Below are 20,564 nucleotides of genomic sequence, written 5' to 3'. Positions count from 1 at the left end.
GGGCTGGGCGCGGCCGTCCGGAGCGCTCACCGGGAGTGTGGTAGCCCGGGGCTGTGACAACGGACCCGAGCCGGGCGCTGCAGCGCGGGGACCCGCGGGGAGGCGTGCGCGGGGCAGGCGGCCGCCGACCGGCTGGCGGGTCTGACGCGCCGCCGCGCTCGCAGTCTCGCTCCGGCTCCAGAGTGCGCGCCGCTGCTTCCCCGCGCCTCGGAAGCGTTGCGTTGCGTTGCGGGCCGCGCCGCTGCCGCCGCCCGATGGCGAAGCTGCGGGATTGCCTGCCCCGCCTGATGGTCACGATCCGGTCCCTGCTCTTCTGGTGCCTGATCTACTTCTACTGCGGGCTCTGCGCCTCCATCTACCTGCTCAAACTTTTGTGGAGCATCGGCAAGGGACCCACGCAGACCTTCCGGCGGGTCCCCCGGGAACACCCGCCCGCGTGCTTGAACGACCCCTCTCTGGGTACCCACTGCTACGTGAGGATCAAGGTGAAGGCGGGCGCGGGCCCGGCGTTATCGCGAGGGAACGTGACGGCAGTGACAGCGGAGGCCGCCGGGCTGATCGCATGACGCCCAGCCCAGCGGCCCCCAGTGTTCTCGGGGCTAGCAGGGCGCGCTGCAGGGACGGAGATGATGCCCGGGGGGTGCTAGAGGGGCGAGGCGCCACGGGAGAGGGTCAGGGGTGTGTGTGTGTGTCGTTATGGCCCTTGCGTGCGTGTGAGAGAGTCTAACAATCTGGGTCCTGTTACTGTCCCCTACTTCTCCACCGCAACAGCCTGCTCCAACTGTCAGGGGAAGCGGTCGTCTGTCACCTTTTTGCCCTTTAGAGCTCAGATAAGCTGTAGGGAATTGTTTCTGGTGGCGCCCTACTGTCTCAGGAGATGGTCCTTGCCCACATTTTAGCGATTGGAACAGTAAATAGAATAAGTCATTGCAAATCAGAAGTTTATTCCGATCAGCAGAATGGAGCATTCACAGATGACCTAAGCAACATCAAACAATAAATAAATGGTGCATGTTTGTGGAGAAGGAAGCAGTGCTATGATGCCAGAGACCAAAGGAATGGCACAAAAAGTAAATGTCAGCTCTTCATGCAGACTCTAATTGTCCATGCTTGTCCCAAGCTTTCTTACAGCCCACGATTATTCTATTTCCTGAGGCTCCAGGTGGTGAAGGGAGATGGCTTTTTGTGATGCACCCTACAAATCTGACTCACAGGCCTTTCAAAAATAGCCTCCATGAAGGAATATTTTTGTCACCAGGTCTGGGGTTCCTGTTAGGAGCTAGATTGCCCTGCAGCTGGAGTTCAGACCACGGAGGGGCATGTCCTTTTTACCCTGAAGTTGACATGAGAATTAAATGAGTTAATATTTGCGAAAAACAAATAAGCTAAAGCCAAAAATCTTATAACAGTGCCTGGTACATAGTAAAATGAAATGAAATATTTATTCACTAAATCCAATCAAGTTCCTACAGCCTTTCATCTTCTGAGACTCACTACCAGTAAAAGAAGTTACTGAACTTCCAGGAAGGCATTCTGCAGTAGAGGGTAGAAGTCAGAGTTGTTGTGTTCATCCTACCTGAGGGGGAAAATCAGTTTAAGAATCATTTGGAATTCATCACAGTGACTCTGTTCTGACTCTGGCCACTTAAAGAGTTTCCGCAGAGACCTAGAACCAAGGAATAGAAAGAGCATTGTTCTGGGCAGTAGGACAAGATGGAGGTTCTAGCCACAGTCCTGCTCCCAACCATTTTAATGACCTATAGTAACATCTTTGGACTTTAGTTTCTAACTCTGCAAAAATGATAGGGTTGAATTAGATGAGCTTTAAGATTTTTTTTTCACATCTGGCAACCCAATTACTTGGGCTATCTGATATAAAACCCAGTCAGTCTCTGGGTTTTGGTTCTTGTTTTTTTACCTCACTTCCTTCTGAGTTTTTGTGTTTCTTTCTTGTTCCACCTTCCTTTCTTCTATTTGCTTTGTGTTTGCTATATTTCTGTGATTTTTCTCATTTCTATGATTTTTGTTTCCCTTGGGCAATCTTGTCTCCCATATGCAGAGCAAAGGTTTGAGCACTCAGAGCATTCGGCTGTTAGACATACACTGACATGACATGAGGAGCAGGCAGCCAGGGGAACTGTGCATGCAACTCTCAACTGAAAATAATGTGGGAGGGAGAGAACTAAAAATAAGGAAAGGAGGTGTGAATTATATAACTGATGGCACAGCTCTTGACGGGCAAGCTGAGAAAAGTATATGACTAGGAGGTAAATAATGGCAGGAATATAAATGCAGATCAGAATTATTTACTTGTCCTGCAGAATATGAGTGAGATGAAGTGTGACACATCAGTAAGAAAATTATAACTTTCAGAAGCTCATAATATAGATAAATTGACCTTGTAAGTAGAAGGGAATGTCAACAAAAGCGAATCTGTTAATTTACCCTGCTGATAAACAATGGTTATTTTTTCTTTCTGAAAATTAATGATACTTATTTTATCTCTTGATATTAAAAATAATGCAAGTGAAATTTTTTAGTGGAATGGAAATGCTAATTGTACTTTTACAGTCAACACAAAGCGTCACTGAAATCTCATGCACTCTATTTCCTACTGCAGGATTCGGGGTTAAGATTTCATTATGTTGCTGCTGGAGAAAGAGGCAAACCACTTATGCTGCTGCTTCATGGATTTCCAGAATTCTGGTAAACTTAACAGTAACTTTTTCTTTTGCACGAAAGATTTGGCTTACCATAGTGTCATTTTCTTGTAGTGATTTTTAATAGACCCCATGCTATGATCAAGTGCTGGCCTAGAGTTACTACTCCTAAGTGTTCCTCAATCACAAGAATGATATTCCTTCTGTTTTAAAGAAACGTGCATATTGTTATCCTAAATTTATTTATTTTTGAGAATTAAAACAAGTATCATTTAGTGTTTCAAATTTTTAAAATAGTCAATTGAAAGACAGTTTTTAACTTTTTATTTTATACTGTAATATAGCCAGTTAACAATGTTGCGATAGCTTCAGGTGGACAGCAGAGACCCAACTATACATACACATGCATCCATTCTCACCCAAACTCCTCTCCCATCCAGGCTGCCACATAACATTGAGCAGAGTTCCCTGCGCTATACAGTAGGACTTTGCTAGTTTTCTATTTTAAATATGGCAGTGTGGCTCAATGTTGTGTGGCAGCCTGGATAGGAGGGGAATTTAGGGAAGAATGAATACACGTATATGTATGACTGAGTCCCTTCATTTTTCACCTGCAACTATCACAATATTGTTAAAGACTAAATTAGTACAGCAGTGTGTACATATTGATCCCAAACTCCCTGACTATCCCTTCTCCCTATTTTCCCCCCTTGGCAATCATAAACCAGTTTTTATAGTACCTACTGATGGACATGAGTTTGAACAAGCTCCCAGAGATAGTGATGGACAAGGGAAGCCTGGCATACTGCAGTCCATGGGTTGCAAAGAGTCGGATACCACTGAGCGACTGAACTGAACTGTGGACAAAATGCAACACTGGGTGGTAAAGAAGATTTGAAAGAAACCATAGAATTAGAGTGCCTGTTACCTGGCAGCCTTTGGTAAGGCTTGGGTGAGGCAAAGGCAGGAGGAGAAGAGGGCTCATGGAAACTGGAAAAGGACTCTTTCCTATGCACATAGTAACAGGCTCAGATGAATTCAGGACAAATTAAGGATCAGAATATTTCATGTGGAGAAGAAAACCTATAGCCAAAATTGCTAGTTACCTACGGGAAAATACTCTGTTCCCCTTTGGACCCCACAGAACCAAATAAGTACAGATGAAACAGCACATGATGAAACTTTTAAAAAATGAATATCTTTTAAAAGATGGTACATATTAAGGTGGTAAAAAGAAAATCAGATTTTTGCTAGCTCAGGGTTATAATCTTGAAATGGAGAAATGGACCTAAAAATTATATTCTCTAAACTTACTTAAATGTAGAATGTGTGGTATGTTTTTTTAGGACAATGCCCTGTCCCCAAATTTCTCCTTTACTTTTGCTCTTAACACCTAGAATTCCACATTACATATTCCTCACTTCCTTTAGAATTTTAAAGATTTGTGTCATCCAAATTCCTAATTTAAAATGCATCTAGCTCTGAAAGAGTATTTAGTTAATGCTTTTAGAGTAAAAGGGCCTTTATTAATAAATGCTTTGAGATTGCTAGTGCACTAGGAAGTGTTAGGCATTGAAGAAGAGAATGGAGGAGGGCAAAAACCCACCTAGCTCATCATTTTTCTAGAGCAAAAAGTCTATGACATGCATGCATGCTAAGTCGCTTCAGTCGTGTCTGACTGTTTGCAACCTCATGGATGGTAGCCCGCCAGGCTCCTCTGTCCATGGGATTCTCTAGGCAGGAATACTGGAGTGGGTTGCCCTGCCCTTCTCCAGGGGATCTTCCCGACTCAGAGACAGAACCTTTGTCTCTTACATCTCCTGCATTGGCGGACAGGTTCTTTACCACTGGCACCACCTGGGAAGACCCTAACAAATAAAATGTTAGTCTAAAGTATTCATCAAATCTGCATAAAGTAATATGGGCAGTGAATTCTGGCTCAGCCGCTTAGTTGCTGAGACTTCTGTTTGTGTAAGTCATACCCTAAACCGAGACCTCTATGTTGACATTTTGTCTTCCCTTCCAAATTACCACTGTTACTCGTTATGCAATCTAGTCAATTCCATTCATGAGCTCCATTCAGGAAAAAGTCAGTTCAAATCAGAATTTAGGATAACGCTGTTTTGATTAAATCACTTCAAATCTTTCTTAGACTTTCCTTTTTCTGTTCCCAAAAGCCCTTTCTCTTGCACTTTTCCCCTTTTATGCTTGCGTGCTCAATCTCTCAGTCGGGTTCAACTCTTTGCAACCCTCTGGACTGTAGCGCACCAGGCTCCTCTATCCGTGGAGTTCTGCAGTCAGGAATACTGGAGCTTGTTGTCATTTTCTCCTTCAGGGAATCCTCCTAACCCAGAGAGTCTCCGGGGACTCCGACATGGGCAGGCAGATTCTTTACCCCTGAGCCACCTGGGAGGCCCTCCTTTTTTTTTTAAGAGCCAAAAAGCTTTGGCATTTTGAACCAATTTCAATTTATGTTGCCCATTAATTATCCCTTTATTAATCAAGTTTTGCCTAAATGCACATGAGTTTATAATATTGTAGATCAAGTAGGTCAGATTATTTGATACAGTGAAAACAAAATAATCATAAACTGGCAATGTGTGTAAAAATGCTTTTTAATCAGAAAATCATTATACAAATATAAGGTATTATTTGCATTCATCATCATTTAGAATAGCTGTTGAGAACTGGTGATGTTTAATATATACTATTAGATGTTATACAGAAACAGTAAAATTCTGGGTCTTCTTAAAATATAGAGGAAACATCAAACAATACAGATCTATGAATCCTTTAGCTAAATTAGTGCCAAATAAGGCTGTCACAGATGATTTTCTCCCCCTCTATCTCCACCTCAATTTGCATTGCTTTTAAAAATATTTTGAGCTGATGCAGGCAGTTTCTGGCAATAACACCAGCTGTATGGGACACACTCGTCATTACTCAAGTGCTGAGGCAAGTAAGGGCTCTTCATGCATACAGCTGAGCACGGAGCCTGATGACTGTGGCTTTTTCTCCATTGTAAAAGGGAAGAGGATATTCTGCATCTGAAAGAGGCTAGCCTGGTAAACTCGGAGCCCTCCTTGTGTTAAGAATAACTAAGAAAGAAGTTGCTTTTTCTGAAGTGCCCTCTGCCGCAGCTTCCCAGGTGACTCAGTGATAAAGACCCTGCCTGCAATGCAGGAGACTCAGGTTCGATCCCCCCGGTGGGGAAGATCCCCTGGAGACAGAAATGGCAACCCACTCCAGTATTTTTGCTTGGGAAATTCCATGGACAGAGGAGCCTGGTGGGCTACAGTCCATGGGTTAGCAAAGAGTCAGACAGGACTTAGCGACTAAACCACAACAAAGCAACTGGGTGGGGGAGGAGGGGGACAGTGTGGATGAAAGTAGCTAGTTTTGTTTATTTATAATATTCTCAGGAGTTACTGATTTTATGTTTCATTTTTGTCTCAAGGGGGTTATTTTGTTTTATTCATGTGAATGACATGCTCATCAGTTTATCACCGGGGTGATTTCTTTTTCAGTTTAATGTGTAAATCAAATATGCTTTATTGATGAACTCTAGGAAGATTACATTTAAAAAGTATTTTGTCATTTATTAAGATAGCAGTTGCAGCCTTTAAATATTCCTAGAAATGTTTAAGATATTGTTTGGCTCCACTCATTGATAATAGAAATACTTGGATTTATTTGGAAGGCAATTTAAATTATTAATAACATAATGACATATGCAGGTATTATATTTATATTAAATGTAAAATGCTATAGGATTGTACACATTATTTTGAGTCAAATTTCTACCTTGATATCTCTACTCAAATGAATTTTCTAAATGAAGACACAGGTACTTAGGATATTAAAACAATGCACAGAATTGCATGAGTAGAAATTGAATATAAATTCCCCAAGAGGAATCTGGGAACTTTAGTTCAGAGTTGTCTCAAGGTTTGAACTGGGACAGAGTTTTACTGAACAACTGGTATTTCTAGCACTATCATAATTCAGTGCTTTCGTTTTTCCGTTGTTCCACTCAGTCAACAAATCTTTACTGAGCACCTTCACATCTGCCAGACAATTCAAGGAGCTCACAGTCAAGTGGAAATGCCAGGCACCCACAGATTAGTATAAAGCACATGCACAGTACACTGAAGAGTGTGCAGACAAATGGAAGAATATGGAAGGGGCCACCCAACCCACCTGTGAAGGAGGGAACCTGGGAAGTCTCCTAGAAGAGAAGATGCCCAGCATGAGGAGTTCAGTGATGGGTGAAGGACAGGGGCTGTGGGGAGTGGGGAAATGCTGAGGAGGGATGATGTTTCAGAAAAAGGAAATTATGTAAACAAAGTCATAAAAACAAGACCCATGTTTATTCACCGCAAGCAGATAAGTGCTGCAGGGGCAGCATAGCATGGGTTCTCAGGCCAGAGCAGACCACCTGGGTTTGGATCTGACTCTGCTATTTGCTAACTCTGTGACTTTCAGCACATCCACAAACCAATCTGTACCTTGGTTTCTTCATCTGTAAAATAGGGATTATAATAGTACTTAACTTTATACTACTATTTTGAAGATCAGCATCACTATATGTGAAGCACTTAGAATTGTGCCTGGGCATGTAATAAGACAGATATAGATGTTAGCCCTTTTTTATTATATAGCAAATGATAGAGGGTGTAAGGTAGTCAAGCTGGAAGATTAGGAAGGTCAAATCTTATTGGTTTTATCTGCCAAAATGACCTGCTTGGGCTTCATGTTGTGAGTAACAGAGAGTCAAGAAAGAGCTTGTGTTTTTATTACATCACTCTGGTTTTATAGAAGATAGAGCCAAGGGGAATGAAACAGACACAATTAGACCAATTGATGGCGCTGCATAAATGGATGCCTGAATGAAGGTAATGATATCAGGGATGGATAGGAAAAGTGATTAAGTAAATATTAATATATAAGAGGTTAAATTTACTGAACTTTATTGATTGGATATGAAGGATTATAAAGAATTAGGCTTCAGTTACAAAGACATAAAAAAATCAATTCAAAATATTAAGTAAGGCTATGAGAAAATAGGTGCATGAGTGGTTCAGTGGTATAATTCTCGTCGGCCACATGGGAGGCCCAGGTTCGATTCCCGGCCCATGCAGCCAGAGCAATGCAGGAGACTGGGAGTACAAACTCTTGGAGATGGTGAGGGACAGGGAAGCCTGGCGTGCCACAGTCCATGGGGTCACAAAGCATCAGACAAGACTGGGCAACTGAACAACAACTTGAAAAATTAAAATCACATGTGTTGACAGATGAGTATCTTTTAAGGAATCAAACTGCTTCTTTTGTTTATTACAACCCAGAGAGAAGATTATCAAGATTGTTAAGAAAGACACTTTTGTTAAAGTTTTCAAATCCATATTCATTGGCAGTGCTTTTGCAGATTTTCACAAATCATAGATATCCTAGTAATAGACCAAAGACTCTATCCATTCATAAATCTGATTGTGTGTCTGACACCTTTCCTGATAATCTAGCTGTTGATGTAAAATGGTCAATTTTTTTCTTTCTTCTCATTGCTTTGTGTTATTTTACATTGCAGTCTCCCTTCATTATTGGTTTATAATCTCAGATCACTCTGTTCATGTTCCTATTGTGCTCCAAAAATCTTTCCAGACAATGGTCTACCATTTGGCTTTGTCAGATAATTTTATACTGTGTTTCCATGAACAGATGTGCATGCAGATGCTTTTAATGCATAATTTGAGTTCTGTAACACAGAGAGTCACTTTGAAAAATCTGAGTCTCTTTTCTGTTTGTTATCCATAATGATTTTGCTCCTTAGACGAAGGAACTCTCATGGAGCTCTGTATTTCAGTTAATTCTGCAGTTTCATTATCAAACATAGGGGGAACACCTGGTCTAGCAAGCTTCCAGGGCCTGGCTGTCACTGTGGCCGTTCTAGCTGATCAATGCGTGGGCCATTTTGGTTGTTAAATGTTTTAACCACACACTTGCTTGTCTTTGTAGTTCGGGATCTTATCCTCAGAAGAATTTTGTTTTAGCAAGCAGAGGTTTATTTTTATTCTTTCCTTTAAATTTTATTTATTTATTTATTTTCAGCTGCGCTGTGTCTTCATTGCCACGTGTAGGCTTTCTTTAGTTGCTGTGAATGGGGGCTGCTCTCTAGTTGTGGTGTTGGGGCCTCTCATTGTGGTGGCTTCTCTTGTTGGGGAACACGGGCTTAGTTGCCCCTCAGCATGTGGAATCTCCCCAGACCAAGGATTGAACCTGTGTCTCCGGCACTGACAGGCAGATTTTTGTTAATATGAATTTATTTATTTTAATTGGAGGCTAATTACTTTACAATATTGTAATGGTTTTCACCATACATTGACATGAATCCACCACAGGTGTACATGTGTTCCCCATCCTGAACTCCCATCTGCCTCCCCATCCCATCCCTCAGGATCATCCCAGTGCACCAGTCCCGAGCACCCTTTCTTATTTACCACTGACTCTCCAGGGATGTCTCAGAGATTTATCTTAAGTAGTTGTTTTATTGGATTCTTTCCATTATCATCTTTTTAAAAATCAGCAGACTTTTTCATCCATGAGTAACTGTTGCTAGGCATGAAAACACTGAGTACTATTTGACATGTAGCAAGCTGAGTAAAATCCCCCTTCTAGGAAAATACATTTTCATCTTGCAAGTTTTTTGAAAGAATCAAATAGTACAATATACAGAAGCACTTATAGGCACAGACTAAGTGATAGAGGTAAGCATTATTTAAGCAAAGCTTAGAAAATTGACTCCTTAGGTACATTTCTTAAGGTTTTAGTATCTGGTATTTTGTAGTTTCAGTAAATCCTGGCCCTTTTGTTACATTCCCACTGAAGCTGGTAAAAAAAAAAAAAGTCAATTTTAATAATGTGAGTGCTTTCTTTTCAAACAGGTTTTTTCTTTCCTGCCCACACATGGCTACATAACCTTTCTCAAAAATGAGAAGTTACTTACAGTTTTCCACTTAGACAATCTGTAATGGTATTCTTTATATTCGTTACTGTGGTATTTTTAACATATCTTATTTTCTGCAGGTATTCTTGGCGTCACCAACTAAGGGAATTTAAAAGTGAATATAGAGTTGTAGCGCTGGATTTGAGAGGTTATGGAGAAACAGATGCCCCTGTTCATCGAGAGAATTATAAATTGGACTGTCTAATTACAGATGTAAAGGATATTTTAGACTCTTTAGGTAGGTTTTAAAAAATAGTATTAATTCTTTTTAATGGTCCAACATTCAAAAAATTGTGAATTGATAACCTTATTTATTGGGAGGCTGCTTTCCATTTACCTGAGCTGTTATCTGGATCCTGTCATTTGGTGTATACAACTCAAAATATCTGTAGAAGAAATTTAAAATAATACATCCAGAATAACTATTCAGTTACCAGCCAAGAGTGACTCTCAAAATTTGTTTTTAAAAATTGACTTAATGTATACTATTTATTATTTTCAGAACTAATTATTAGAAATTTTATTCTTGTTCTCAGAAAGTTTATTTCTTCAGATCCCACACTTAAATATTCATTTAAACATATTGTTAGATGCAGAAACACTTGCATATTTTTTATTGATCAGTTGGTGCCACAATAATATTGTGTAACAAACCACCCCAATCTCAGTGACATACAGTCAAAGGCATTCATTCCTTTGCTGGATCTGCAGGTCCACCTTAGGCTGAACCCTTCTGGGTCTTAGCCTTAGGCCATAGGTCCAGCTAGGATTGACTTGTCAGTGTGAATTGGGTTGTGGCCCCAGCTAAAGGAGAGAAGCTACCTAGGGGAAGCTCTTCTTGCTGTGACTGAAGTGGCAAGAGGATGAGCCCCATAGCAAAACATTTCAAGTTTCTGGTCACTGCTCATTGTTCAAAGCAAGTCACATGACCGAGCCCCAAATCAAATCATACAGCCACCAAGAAACCAAAGCACATCACACTGCCAAGTCTAACATGAAATGGATAGCAAAGAAACTTCCCTGGGGGTCCAGTGGTTAAGACTCCATGCTTCCACTGTAGGAAGCATGGGTTCTATCCCTGCTTGGGGAACTAAGATCCTGCATGCCTCAGACCAAAAATGGAGCGGGGGTGGTGGTGCTTGGTGGTAAAGCATACTGCCTCTATGCACTGGAAAAAGGGGAATAAGTAGTAAATATTTTTTAGTAATAATCTAATCCACTACATCCCTTTTGACTAAAACCCAGTGTGTTTACAGATCCGGTATAGTGAGAAACCCATGAAATCAATGATCCATTTCTACAAGAGTCTAATGAGAGCATAGATCAGGTCAAGATTTTTAGAGGAGAAGAAATGGATGCAGTCTGGGGGTGTCAATGCAGCACTGTAATTTAGTGTGATTACAATAAAATCAGAGACACTGATTTCCAACACCCGTATATCATTCATATTTTGTGGTAATTCAGTCAGACTTGGCCTGATTTTGTCATCATGCAATTTTCTAGTGAAATCAATAATGTAATCTCGCTTATGACCTAGGTATGTGTAGTGTTTACCATGGTTTTCCAAACTCAGGTTTATGTAACCAGAGCTGAACTATTTCAGATTTTTTCTCTAAGTATAAGTTCCCAAGAGAGGTTCTGAATCTTTAGGTCTATAATGGACCTGAGCATGTAAATTTTTGGAAAAAACTACACTAGTAGCTTCAGACATATAGATTTTGAAAATACCAAACTCAGTATCTGGAGAAAGTACATAATTATGGTTAGTTTTAGAAACATATCTAGTATATATGTGGTAAAGATGCACCCACTTGTTTCTTTTCAATGATGTCAACATTCATTTCTCAATTACAGGGTATAGCAAATGTGTTCTTATTGGCCATGACTGGGGAGGCATGATTGCTTGGTTAATTGCCATATGTTATCCAGAAATGGTGATAAAGCTTATTGTTATTAACTTCCCTCATCCAAATGTATTTACAGGTGAGTTTAAATTTCCATTAAGACATCTTTGATAGCATGACAACTCACTGTTGTCACTGACACTTTGGATTAAAAACAGTAAAAGTCAATTAATGTAATATTTTTTTAAATTAAGTGATTAAAATATGATATTAGCACACAATAGTATCAGTTATCTTGGCTTTAAATGTTCCTGAGGAGGCAAAGGAAGTGTAGCTTTATATTTGCTTGCATAATCTTATTTTTTTATAAGACATTTTACTGCTAACTTGGGGAGAGTTAAAGGAAAAATGCAGTAACATTACTTTGACAGTAAAGAATCTTGACAGCCTAGAAATAAATTTTCCTCGTGCTTGACTGCTTTGAATATCAAGAATGGCAGCATTCTTTAAAGCAGCAGTTCTCAAATTTTTGGTCTCCTTTATACTTTTAAAAATTATTGAAGATGCCACTGAGCATTTCTTTATATGAGTTATACCCATATGCATTGACTATGTTGGAAATTAAAAATGAGAAATTTCTAAATGTTTATGTATTCATTCATTAAAAAATAATTAATCCAGTACATATTAACATGTATAACATTTTACTGAAAACTAACTACATCTTCCAAAACAAAATTTTAGTGGAAAGGGTCATTATTTTACATTTTTGCAAACCTCTTTAATTTTTGGCTTAATAGAAGACAGCTGGATCCTCAGATCTGCTTCTCCATTCAATCTGTTGCAAAATGTTTGAATTGAAGTATATGAATAAATCTGGCCTCACACAGATTTATAATTGGAAAAGGGAGGAGTATTTTAATAACCTTTTCAAATAAGTGTGGATATTCTCCTTAAATACTACACCAAACTCAAAAATTGGTGATTTCTTAAAGGTTAGTAACAATGTGCAATCTGAAGTCATATTAATGAAGTTTTCATATTCTGTCACATTAAAATCCATTGGTCTCTGTAGCCCTTTGAATGGATTTTTTTTACCTATGCATGATTTTGCAATCATCATGCATTGAAAGATATTGGGTCATTGAGTTATGCAGGTCTTCCATAAATTGACACATTTCATTATATGATATCAAAGAATCACTTTCATTAATATCACCCCAGTTTCATCAAAAAAGTCTTTATAGAAAAGCTGTCAAGCTCACAGTAGCAGACACAAGTTTCCAAAATTCTGATTTTCATTTGAAAGCTTGAACTTGATAATTGACAACAGACACTGTTTTCCCTCAAGTGACAGGCTTGCTTTGTTCATTTTCAGGAGACTATCTGCTAAATACCCAAGTCTGACTGATGACAGTTTGTTAGTCATTCTCTCAAGTAAAAATGATATTTTATTAAAAAGGCAGCTAACTCAACTTAACAGCTGAAGAATTGCTTTTTCTCTAGATAATCATTGATTTTGGTATTCAACAGAACTGCCTTAATATATATTTTCTAACTGCATCACAAGACACATACAAAAGGTAGAAATTTAATAAAATTAATAATTTTTGCTGTTTTATCAAACACATTCAAAAGTGAAACTGCCACTTCATTTTATGTATTTATTTACAGCAAGTGTGTGGTGTGAAGAATACGATGTATTATAAACAGCGTGGTATTGTTTAGTGCCACAGCTTTGATTTGTGCTCAGGCAACAACAGCTTTGTCTACTATTGCCTTTGTACCATATGTGCAAATGTCAACAAAATGAGAAAAACTAATAGTACTGTATTGAAATAGTTTGACCACCTGGATCTTTTGAAAGGGTCTTAAGGATCCCCACAGGTCCACATGGGCTATGCTTCGGAACCTCTGCTATAAGGAGAACTTTATAGAGAACTTTAAAGAGAACTTTAATCATTAAAAGAATGATTTAAAACAAACAAGCAAACAAAAACAACCTGTGAAAATGGCTAGGCACATTTTTATTTGGTTTTGACATGTTATAATTTTGTCCTCTTTAACTATTCTTGTCAAATTTTCTGAGATTCAGTACTGTCACAGTCTGCAGTAGTCCCCCAAGGAAAAAAAAATCAGAATAACATAGTTTTATTTTTTCTTCAAAATTAGAGAAGGTGAAGGAGAAAGGGAACATGATTACATAAATATTGTATAAATATATATAAAAGTTAAATTTTAGATACATATCCAATTATCCTATCTTGGTTAAGGTAAATAGTGTGACTGCTTAGGAGTCAAATATCAAACTGAGGTTCATCATATTTCTCTCAGTTGCATTAGGCAATAGAAATTGTGCTACATGCTTGTTCAATTGATCAGGACCCTAGAGTAAATGTTATTTTGGTGATACTGCTTGCTATACGGGAGCTTCCTAGGTGGCACTAATGTTAAAGAACCACCTGCCAATACAGGAAACATGAGAGATGTGGGTTCGATCCTTGGGTTGGGAAGATCCTCTGAAGGAGGGATGGCAACCAACTCCAGTGTTCTTGGAGAATCCCATGGACAGAAGAGCCTGGCAGGCTACAGTCTATTGGGTCACAAAGAGTCAGACACAATTGAAGCAACACATGCACTGCTATTGTCCATAATGTAATTGATCGTTTCGGTAAGAAAATACTTGAATATATCTGGAACTATTAATAATAGCTTCAACCCTGGTCAGGTCAATATGAGGTCTTCAAGTAATACGAATATATTTCCCCCTTAATGTTATTGATATCTCTTAATGCAGGGCTAAGCAAATCTTACTCAATGATGACTTTACAAAAAGTGTAAGCATAACAGTGCTCTACTTATCTGAGAAATATAATTTTAAAAACTCCAACCATGTTGAGTACAGTTAAAATATTAGAAATGAGGGGGGAAAATCACCTCTATAGTGAGGAAAATTTAGTACACAATACACAACTATGCACATTTAATATGTGTGTGTGTGTATTAGTCACTCAGTCGTGTCCATCTCTTTGCGACCTCATGGACTGTATCCTACCAGGTTCTTCTGTTCGTGAAATTCTCCAGGCGAGAACACTGGAGTGGTTGCCATTTCCTTCCCCAATATTTAATATGTATGATCACATTATTCCCTAGTGTTAAAACTTCAGTGTCTTCCCAAAGCACTTAAATCCATTATCATTCTGGCCTTGCCTAACTGGGCTTCTGCTTTTCTTTCTGACTCATCTCATACCATCTCCCCTCCTCATTCACTACACACCAGCCACCTGGCCTTCTTTCTGCTTCTTTAATGTGCCAAGCACAGGACCTACTTTCTGTTCCTTGACATTCTTCCTGCATCCCCAGAGAAGCCTATTTCACCAGCTTTACTAAATAATAGTTCCTCTTCCACACCACCCAACCATTGCTTTCAATCAGATTGCCATGTTTAATTTTCTTTATGGTATTTTTGCTAACTAAAATGATCTTTAGTTAGCAAATTCATTACTTATTTATTATGTAAGTTCCTGGTGAATGGGAATCTCTTTTCTCTTGTTCACACTAAATCCCCTCACACATAGTAGATATTCAAAAATTCATTAAATGAATGCATTTTCTAGATACATGAATGAATTTAAAGGAAATGCTTTAGTTTCTGTTGAGGCCAAATGAATAAGATATTTAAATCAGCCTGCCAGGAAAATCTTTTTAACAATAGACAATTACTTCCCCATGTATCCTTAGGAAAAGTGTTAAGTCACTGATAATAACCTTGGAGAAAAGGTAGTGTTGTTTGAGTTTTCTTATTCCTTTTGAGTCCATACTTCACGAAGTGAAACTTTCCTTTTATGCAAAGTGCTATAAATATTTAAAATATCAAAAATATCCAAAATAAAATATAAGAACATAGAAATTGTTCCAAAGAGAAATATACAGAAGCCTTATTTGTGAATACTTTTATGGGATCATCTCAAAGGTGAAATTGTCTTAAAAAGAAGTTACTTCAATAGTAATTCATATCACTTGGATAAGGTCTAACATGGCATTTTAATTTCAGACTATATTTTACGACACCCGGCCCAGCTGTTCAAATCCAGCTATTATTACTTCTTCCAGATACCATGGTTCCCAGAATTTATGTTCTCCATAAATGATTTCAAAGTAAGTCAAATATGGTGATGGATGTTAACCAGACTTATTGTCTGTGAGCTTATTGTTTATGATTATTTTGAAGTATATACAAATATTGAATCATTATGTTGTACACTTGAAACTAACATAATATGATATGTTAATTATACCTCAATTAAAGTAAGAAAAGACTGGTGCCCAAGAGGATAACAAATTAGGAAGTTAAGAATAAAACAAAGATAGACTAAAGCACTGAAAACAAACAAAAAAACCAACAAAACTGGTCCTCCTTATGTTGTTCTGATTTTAAATAATCATTTATTGTGTATCTGTTATGTGGTATGCACTGTCTTAGGCATCTCCTCCTATGCCAAAAAAAAGAGGTAAGTCAAACAAATGTACTGTATTAACGTAATATAATGTAGTAATGTATTATTATTAATGAAAAACATTTTAAATTAAAATCCATCTTTAAGAAGAAAAACAGACACATGCTAAAACTTGATAAATGTTTGTAAGGTTTCATTTCTAGGCATGCACATTTATTTTTACAGTCTGTTTGTATGGTTGAATGCCTGTCTGTTAATTCAAATTTTGTGAGAGCCTGTGCCCCTAAAGGCATACCTCTTTCTAGAGAACATTCCATGCAGAGATAAATGAATATGAATGCCAGATGAGAGAGTGTGACAATAGTAGAAGTGGAAGCCCTTGGGAGTAATGAAAACCCCAAGACAAAGTTAAACCTGCAGGTATTGGTGTACAATGTACAATGACACCAAGAGTCATGTGTAGTATCTATTTCTTCAGTTAATTGGTTGCTTCTTATTTGTCCAACATGGTGTTAAGTATTTAGGGAGGTTAAAAAAGACATAGTATTTTTACCTGGAAATGATTCTGCATATACTTCTGACAATGAGGACTTTAAAAGAAAACATAACTCTATGCCATTTTCAAACCTAAGAAAATGAACAACTTCTTAATATCATTTAATGCCCTTCAGATTCTCTTAACTGTCTCAACTGTCTTTATACACTTTATTTGTTTGAATCAGGAACCAAATAAGGACTAAACATTGTATTTGGTTGTTAAGACTTTTAAAATCATTTAACAGTTCTTTTCTTTTTACCACCACTTTTTTCTTTTTATGAAGAAATTTGTTCATATGTCCTGAGGAATGGTTCATATTCTGGATTTGACTGACTCCTTCATCATGGTATTATTTAACTAGTTCTGCTAACCCTTGTCTTTCCTACTTCATAGGTGCTACTGCTCTAGAGGCTTGATGGTTTAACTTGACAAGAATTATTTTATAGGTAGTACTGTATATTTCCTAATGCATTATGTCAAAGAAGCACAAAATGTCTAGTTGTTCCAGTTTTAGTAATGCTAATGCTAACCAGTGAGCTTACAAATTGTCAGGCTATCCAAATTGCCTAACAACATTTCACCAAATAATTCTAGCAGACCTTGATCATCACTGCCTAAGTTCATTTAGAAAATAGTGATTTTCTAGTTCTATTATTCTTCCCACTTTTATTAACTGGAATTCTTCTATAAAGAAGAGTTTTCCACATCCGTATTTGATTATTCTGAAATATAGTTCCCACAAGAATGGCAGGATAAATGCTTCATTATTTCCCTTTATAAACAATGTCCAGAGTAATGAGTTGGTGCCCTCGAAACCCCCAATGATGACCAATGCACGTTTTTTTCATATCATTATGAGTTCATGATTTTTGAAAATCTGTTTGCTATGGATGGCATCACTGACTCGATGGACATGAGTTTGAACAAGCTCCCAGAGTTGGTGATGGACAGGGAAGCCTGGTGTGCTACAGTCCCTGGGATCGAAAAAAGTCAGACATAACTGAGCGACTAAACTGAGCTGAACTGATGTATCAACTGATCACAGTCTTTATTCTATTTGATGCCCAGCTTGTTACAAGTATGAACTCCTTCATGTTGGCTCCTGTGTCCCCAGGACACAAGAGCCCTTTAGTCAGTAGTAGCTTCCTTCCTTGATCTCCCAAGTTCATTATTTATGTCCTGTTCCAGATCTGGAATCATTCATTTACTGAAGGAACTCTGGCTCCTATTAGCAGGATATAGTATTTAGAGACCATGATTTAGGTGATAATTGTTACTGAGCTTTCATTGCTTCTAGATCTTTCCATTGGATGGGATTTTGACATACATATTTTTTAGACAGAAAAAAAAATTATGAGTTCTTATCCACATTTCCAAAGCAAATTTAAGACTATAGGATTTTTACATAACTTCTGTGATGTTATATGAAACATATATACAGTTTTAAGTTAAAAGTCTAATAAAACAACGTACATTCAGAGGAGTCTTATCTCTGTTTCTCTATCTCCATCCTATTTCTTCTTTCTCCCATAGAAAACCATTTTGGCTAGTTTTGTTTCATCTTTTTATTGTTTCTATTAAAAACATAAGCAAATGTGCATATATTTGTTTTCTCCTTTTTTCACAAAAGATAACATACTATTAATATAAACACTATTTTCCACCCTTGCTTTGTTTTGCCACTTAACAATATATCCTGCAGGTGTCTCCATCTTTTATTAGAGTCCTGAAAACACTAATATGCCATTGTGTGGCTATGCCATAGTTTATTCAACCACCGCTACCCCACCCACTGATAAATATTTGTTTCCATTCTTTTTCTGTCACAAATAATGTTGCAATGAATCACCTCCTGCACATGTCATTTAATATTTTTGCAAGCATGTTTTGGGGTTGAGGGTCTAATTTTAAACAAGAATCCCAAATAGCCAGTGGGAATCTGCTGTATGGGAATCTCCCTGTATGGCTCAGGGAGCTCAAACCAGTGCCCTGTGACAAACTAGAACAGTGGGATGAGGTGGGGAGTGGGAGGGAGGTTCAAGAGATAGCAGACATTTGTATACCTACGGCTGATTCATGTTTTTATATGGCGGAAACCAACACACTATTGTAAAGCAATTATTCTCCAATTAAAAATAATTTTTTTTTAAAAAAGAATCCCAATAATTCTGATTCAGCTAGTTAAGAGACAAAATTTGAGAAATGCCAGTATAGAGATTTCAGGTTGTAGGGGGGACCCATTTGTGAGTCATGATATAAGTTTTGCAATTCAGTAAAGTGACTTGCAATTTGAATTCTTAAATTGAAGAATTGAAGATATCAATTGAAGATATCACTACATGTTGTAATAAGTAGAAGAGTTATTTCTTTAAACTTTTGTTTTAGAAATATATATGTAGATCTATAAACTGGGTCATGATGTAAAATGTGTTTGTTACTCTAGGTTGTAGTCAAAAAGAAGTTCAAACGGGGTGGTGGTAGATTCATTGTCAGTAAACAGACAAACAGTTGTTAGCTGGAATATTAGGGAAGGCTTTAGGATAGAGAGAGTACTTAGCTCAGCAGAATGTGAATAGACACCAAGAAGACAGGATACTTTTCATAAAGGTGAAGTGTGGGAAAAAAAGGTGAAGTGTGCATGGGGGACTAAAGGGAAGAATATAAAAAAATAAAGCCAAGTCGGCAGAAATGTATAAAATGTGCTTGTAAACAATGAGGTCTCCAACCTGGCTAGAGCAGACGTTGGGAGCAATCACTGCACACTGACCATCATTCTCTTTCAAAAGCCAAATATTTAGTTATTGTTAAGTAGCTGTAAAGTCTTATTCTTTTCTCACTTACCAGGCTTTGAAACATCTGTTTACTAGTCATAGCACTGGCATTGGAAGAAAAGGATGTCGACTAACAACAGAAGATCTTGAAGCTTATGTTTATGTTTTTTCTCAGCCTGGAGCATTAAGTGGTCCAATTAACCATTACCGAAATATCTTCAGGTCAGTATAATTTGTTCTTTTTAGTTAAACAAAATGTTCATTCCATACAGAGCCAATATTCGATTTTTAAGATTAAGTTCACCATTTATCCAAATACTCAAATTATTTTGGTTTTTATAAGTTGTGTAATCTTTTTTATAGAAAATTAAACATATGGAAAAGTAAAGAAAATAATACAGTCAATCTCCCATGTAGATGTAACTTGTTTTATCCATAACTCTATCCACTTCTGTCCCTTTGGATTTTGAATAGATGTATATTTTTAGTTATATTTTAAAATAATCATTTAAAAAATATCTGTTAAGCCCTTTCTATGTTCTGGACTATGCCAGCACCAATACTATAATGAGCAAAATGAGACAAGGTCCTTGATCTCACAAAACTTGTAGCTGAGTAGAGAAAACAGCATGAAGCAAACAACTGCAGTAATGAATGTATGGTTATAAACTAACATAAAGACTTTGAAAGAAAGGGATGAGAATGGAAGAAATAGTGTTTGAATGAGTACGTTAAGGATAAGTTTGGTATTGACTGGATAAAGTTTGGGGTAGGGAGACTGGCATTCCAGAAAAAGGAAACAGCCTCTTCCAAGGCTGTGCAGGAAGATGGAAGGCTATGGTTTTAAGTAACAAAGTGGCAGACAGAGCACTGAAAGTGAGGATGCAAAGAAGAGAGGGAATGAGAATGAGTCCAAGAGGTAGGCAGTGGCTGGTTAAGCAGAGCCAAGCAGACCATATTAAGAGCCATGAATGTGAAGCCAGTGAATGAGAGTTTCAAGCAGAAAAATGATCCAGTTTGTATTTGGATATATTCACTCAATATGGAGAATGTGTTGAAAGAGTGAATGTGGCAAAACTTCAGAAATCCAGGCTAAAGAAGATGGCAGCTTGAACTATTCTGAAAGCAGTAGAGAAGGGGAGAGTGGGTAGATGTAAGAGATATTTAAGAGATAAGTTGACACAGCTGGTAATGGGTTGGATGGAGAACTGAGAAGAAGAGAGATGTCAAAGATGACTCCCGAATCCCTGCCATGAACAACTCTACAAATAGTCAGGCCAATCACTGAGACAGA

At 38.0% G+C, this 20,564-nt stretch overlaps 1 protein-coding gene across 1 annotated transcript in view; it reads left to right on the top strand.

Annotated features, from left to right (window-relative positions):
* Nucleotides 1–242: 242 nt before the first annotated feature.
* The window catches only part of EPHX4 (epoxide hydrolase 4), a 33,400-nt gene continuing 13,078 nt past the window's right edge, over nucleotides 243–20,564 (top strand). Inside the window, exons 1-6 of the mRNA XM_020869199.2 lie at nucleotides 243–485; nucleotides 2,621–2,706; nucleotides 9,741–9,898; nucleotides 11,515–11,643; nucleotides 15,559–15,662; nucleotides 19,344–19,492. Coding sequence (XP_020724858.2) covers nucleotides 255–485; nucleotides 2,621–2,706; nucleotides 9,741–9,898; nucleotides 11,515–11,643; nucleotides 15,559–15,662; nucleotides 19,344–19,492 — 857 coding nt within the window. The 5' untranslated portion in view covers nucleotides 243–254. The remainder of the gene's footprint in view (nucleotides 486–2,620; nucleotides 2,707–9,740; nucleotides 9,899–11,514; nucleotides 11,644–15,558; nucleotides 15,663–19,343; nucleotides 19,493–20,564) is intronic.

This window comes from Odocoileus virginianus, chromosome 5 (assembly GCF_023699985.2).
Source record: "Odocoileus virginianus isolate 20LAN1187 ecotype Illinois chromosome 5, Ovbor_1.2, whole genome shotgun sequence".
Classification (NCBI taxonomy): domain Eukaryota; kingdom Metazoa; phylum Chordata; class Mammalia; order Artiodactyla; family Cervidae; genus Odocoileus; species Odocoileus virginianus.
The sequence above is the reverse complement of the archived record's forward strand: the minus strand, read 5'-3'. Positions and strand labels throughout refer to the sequence as shown.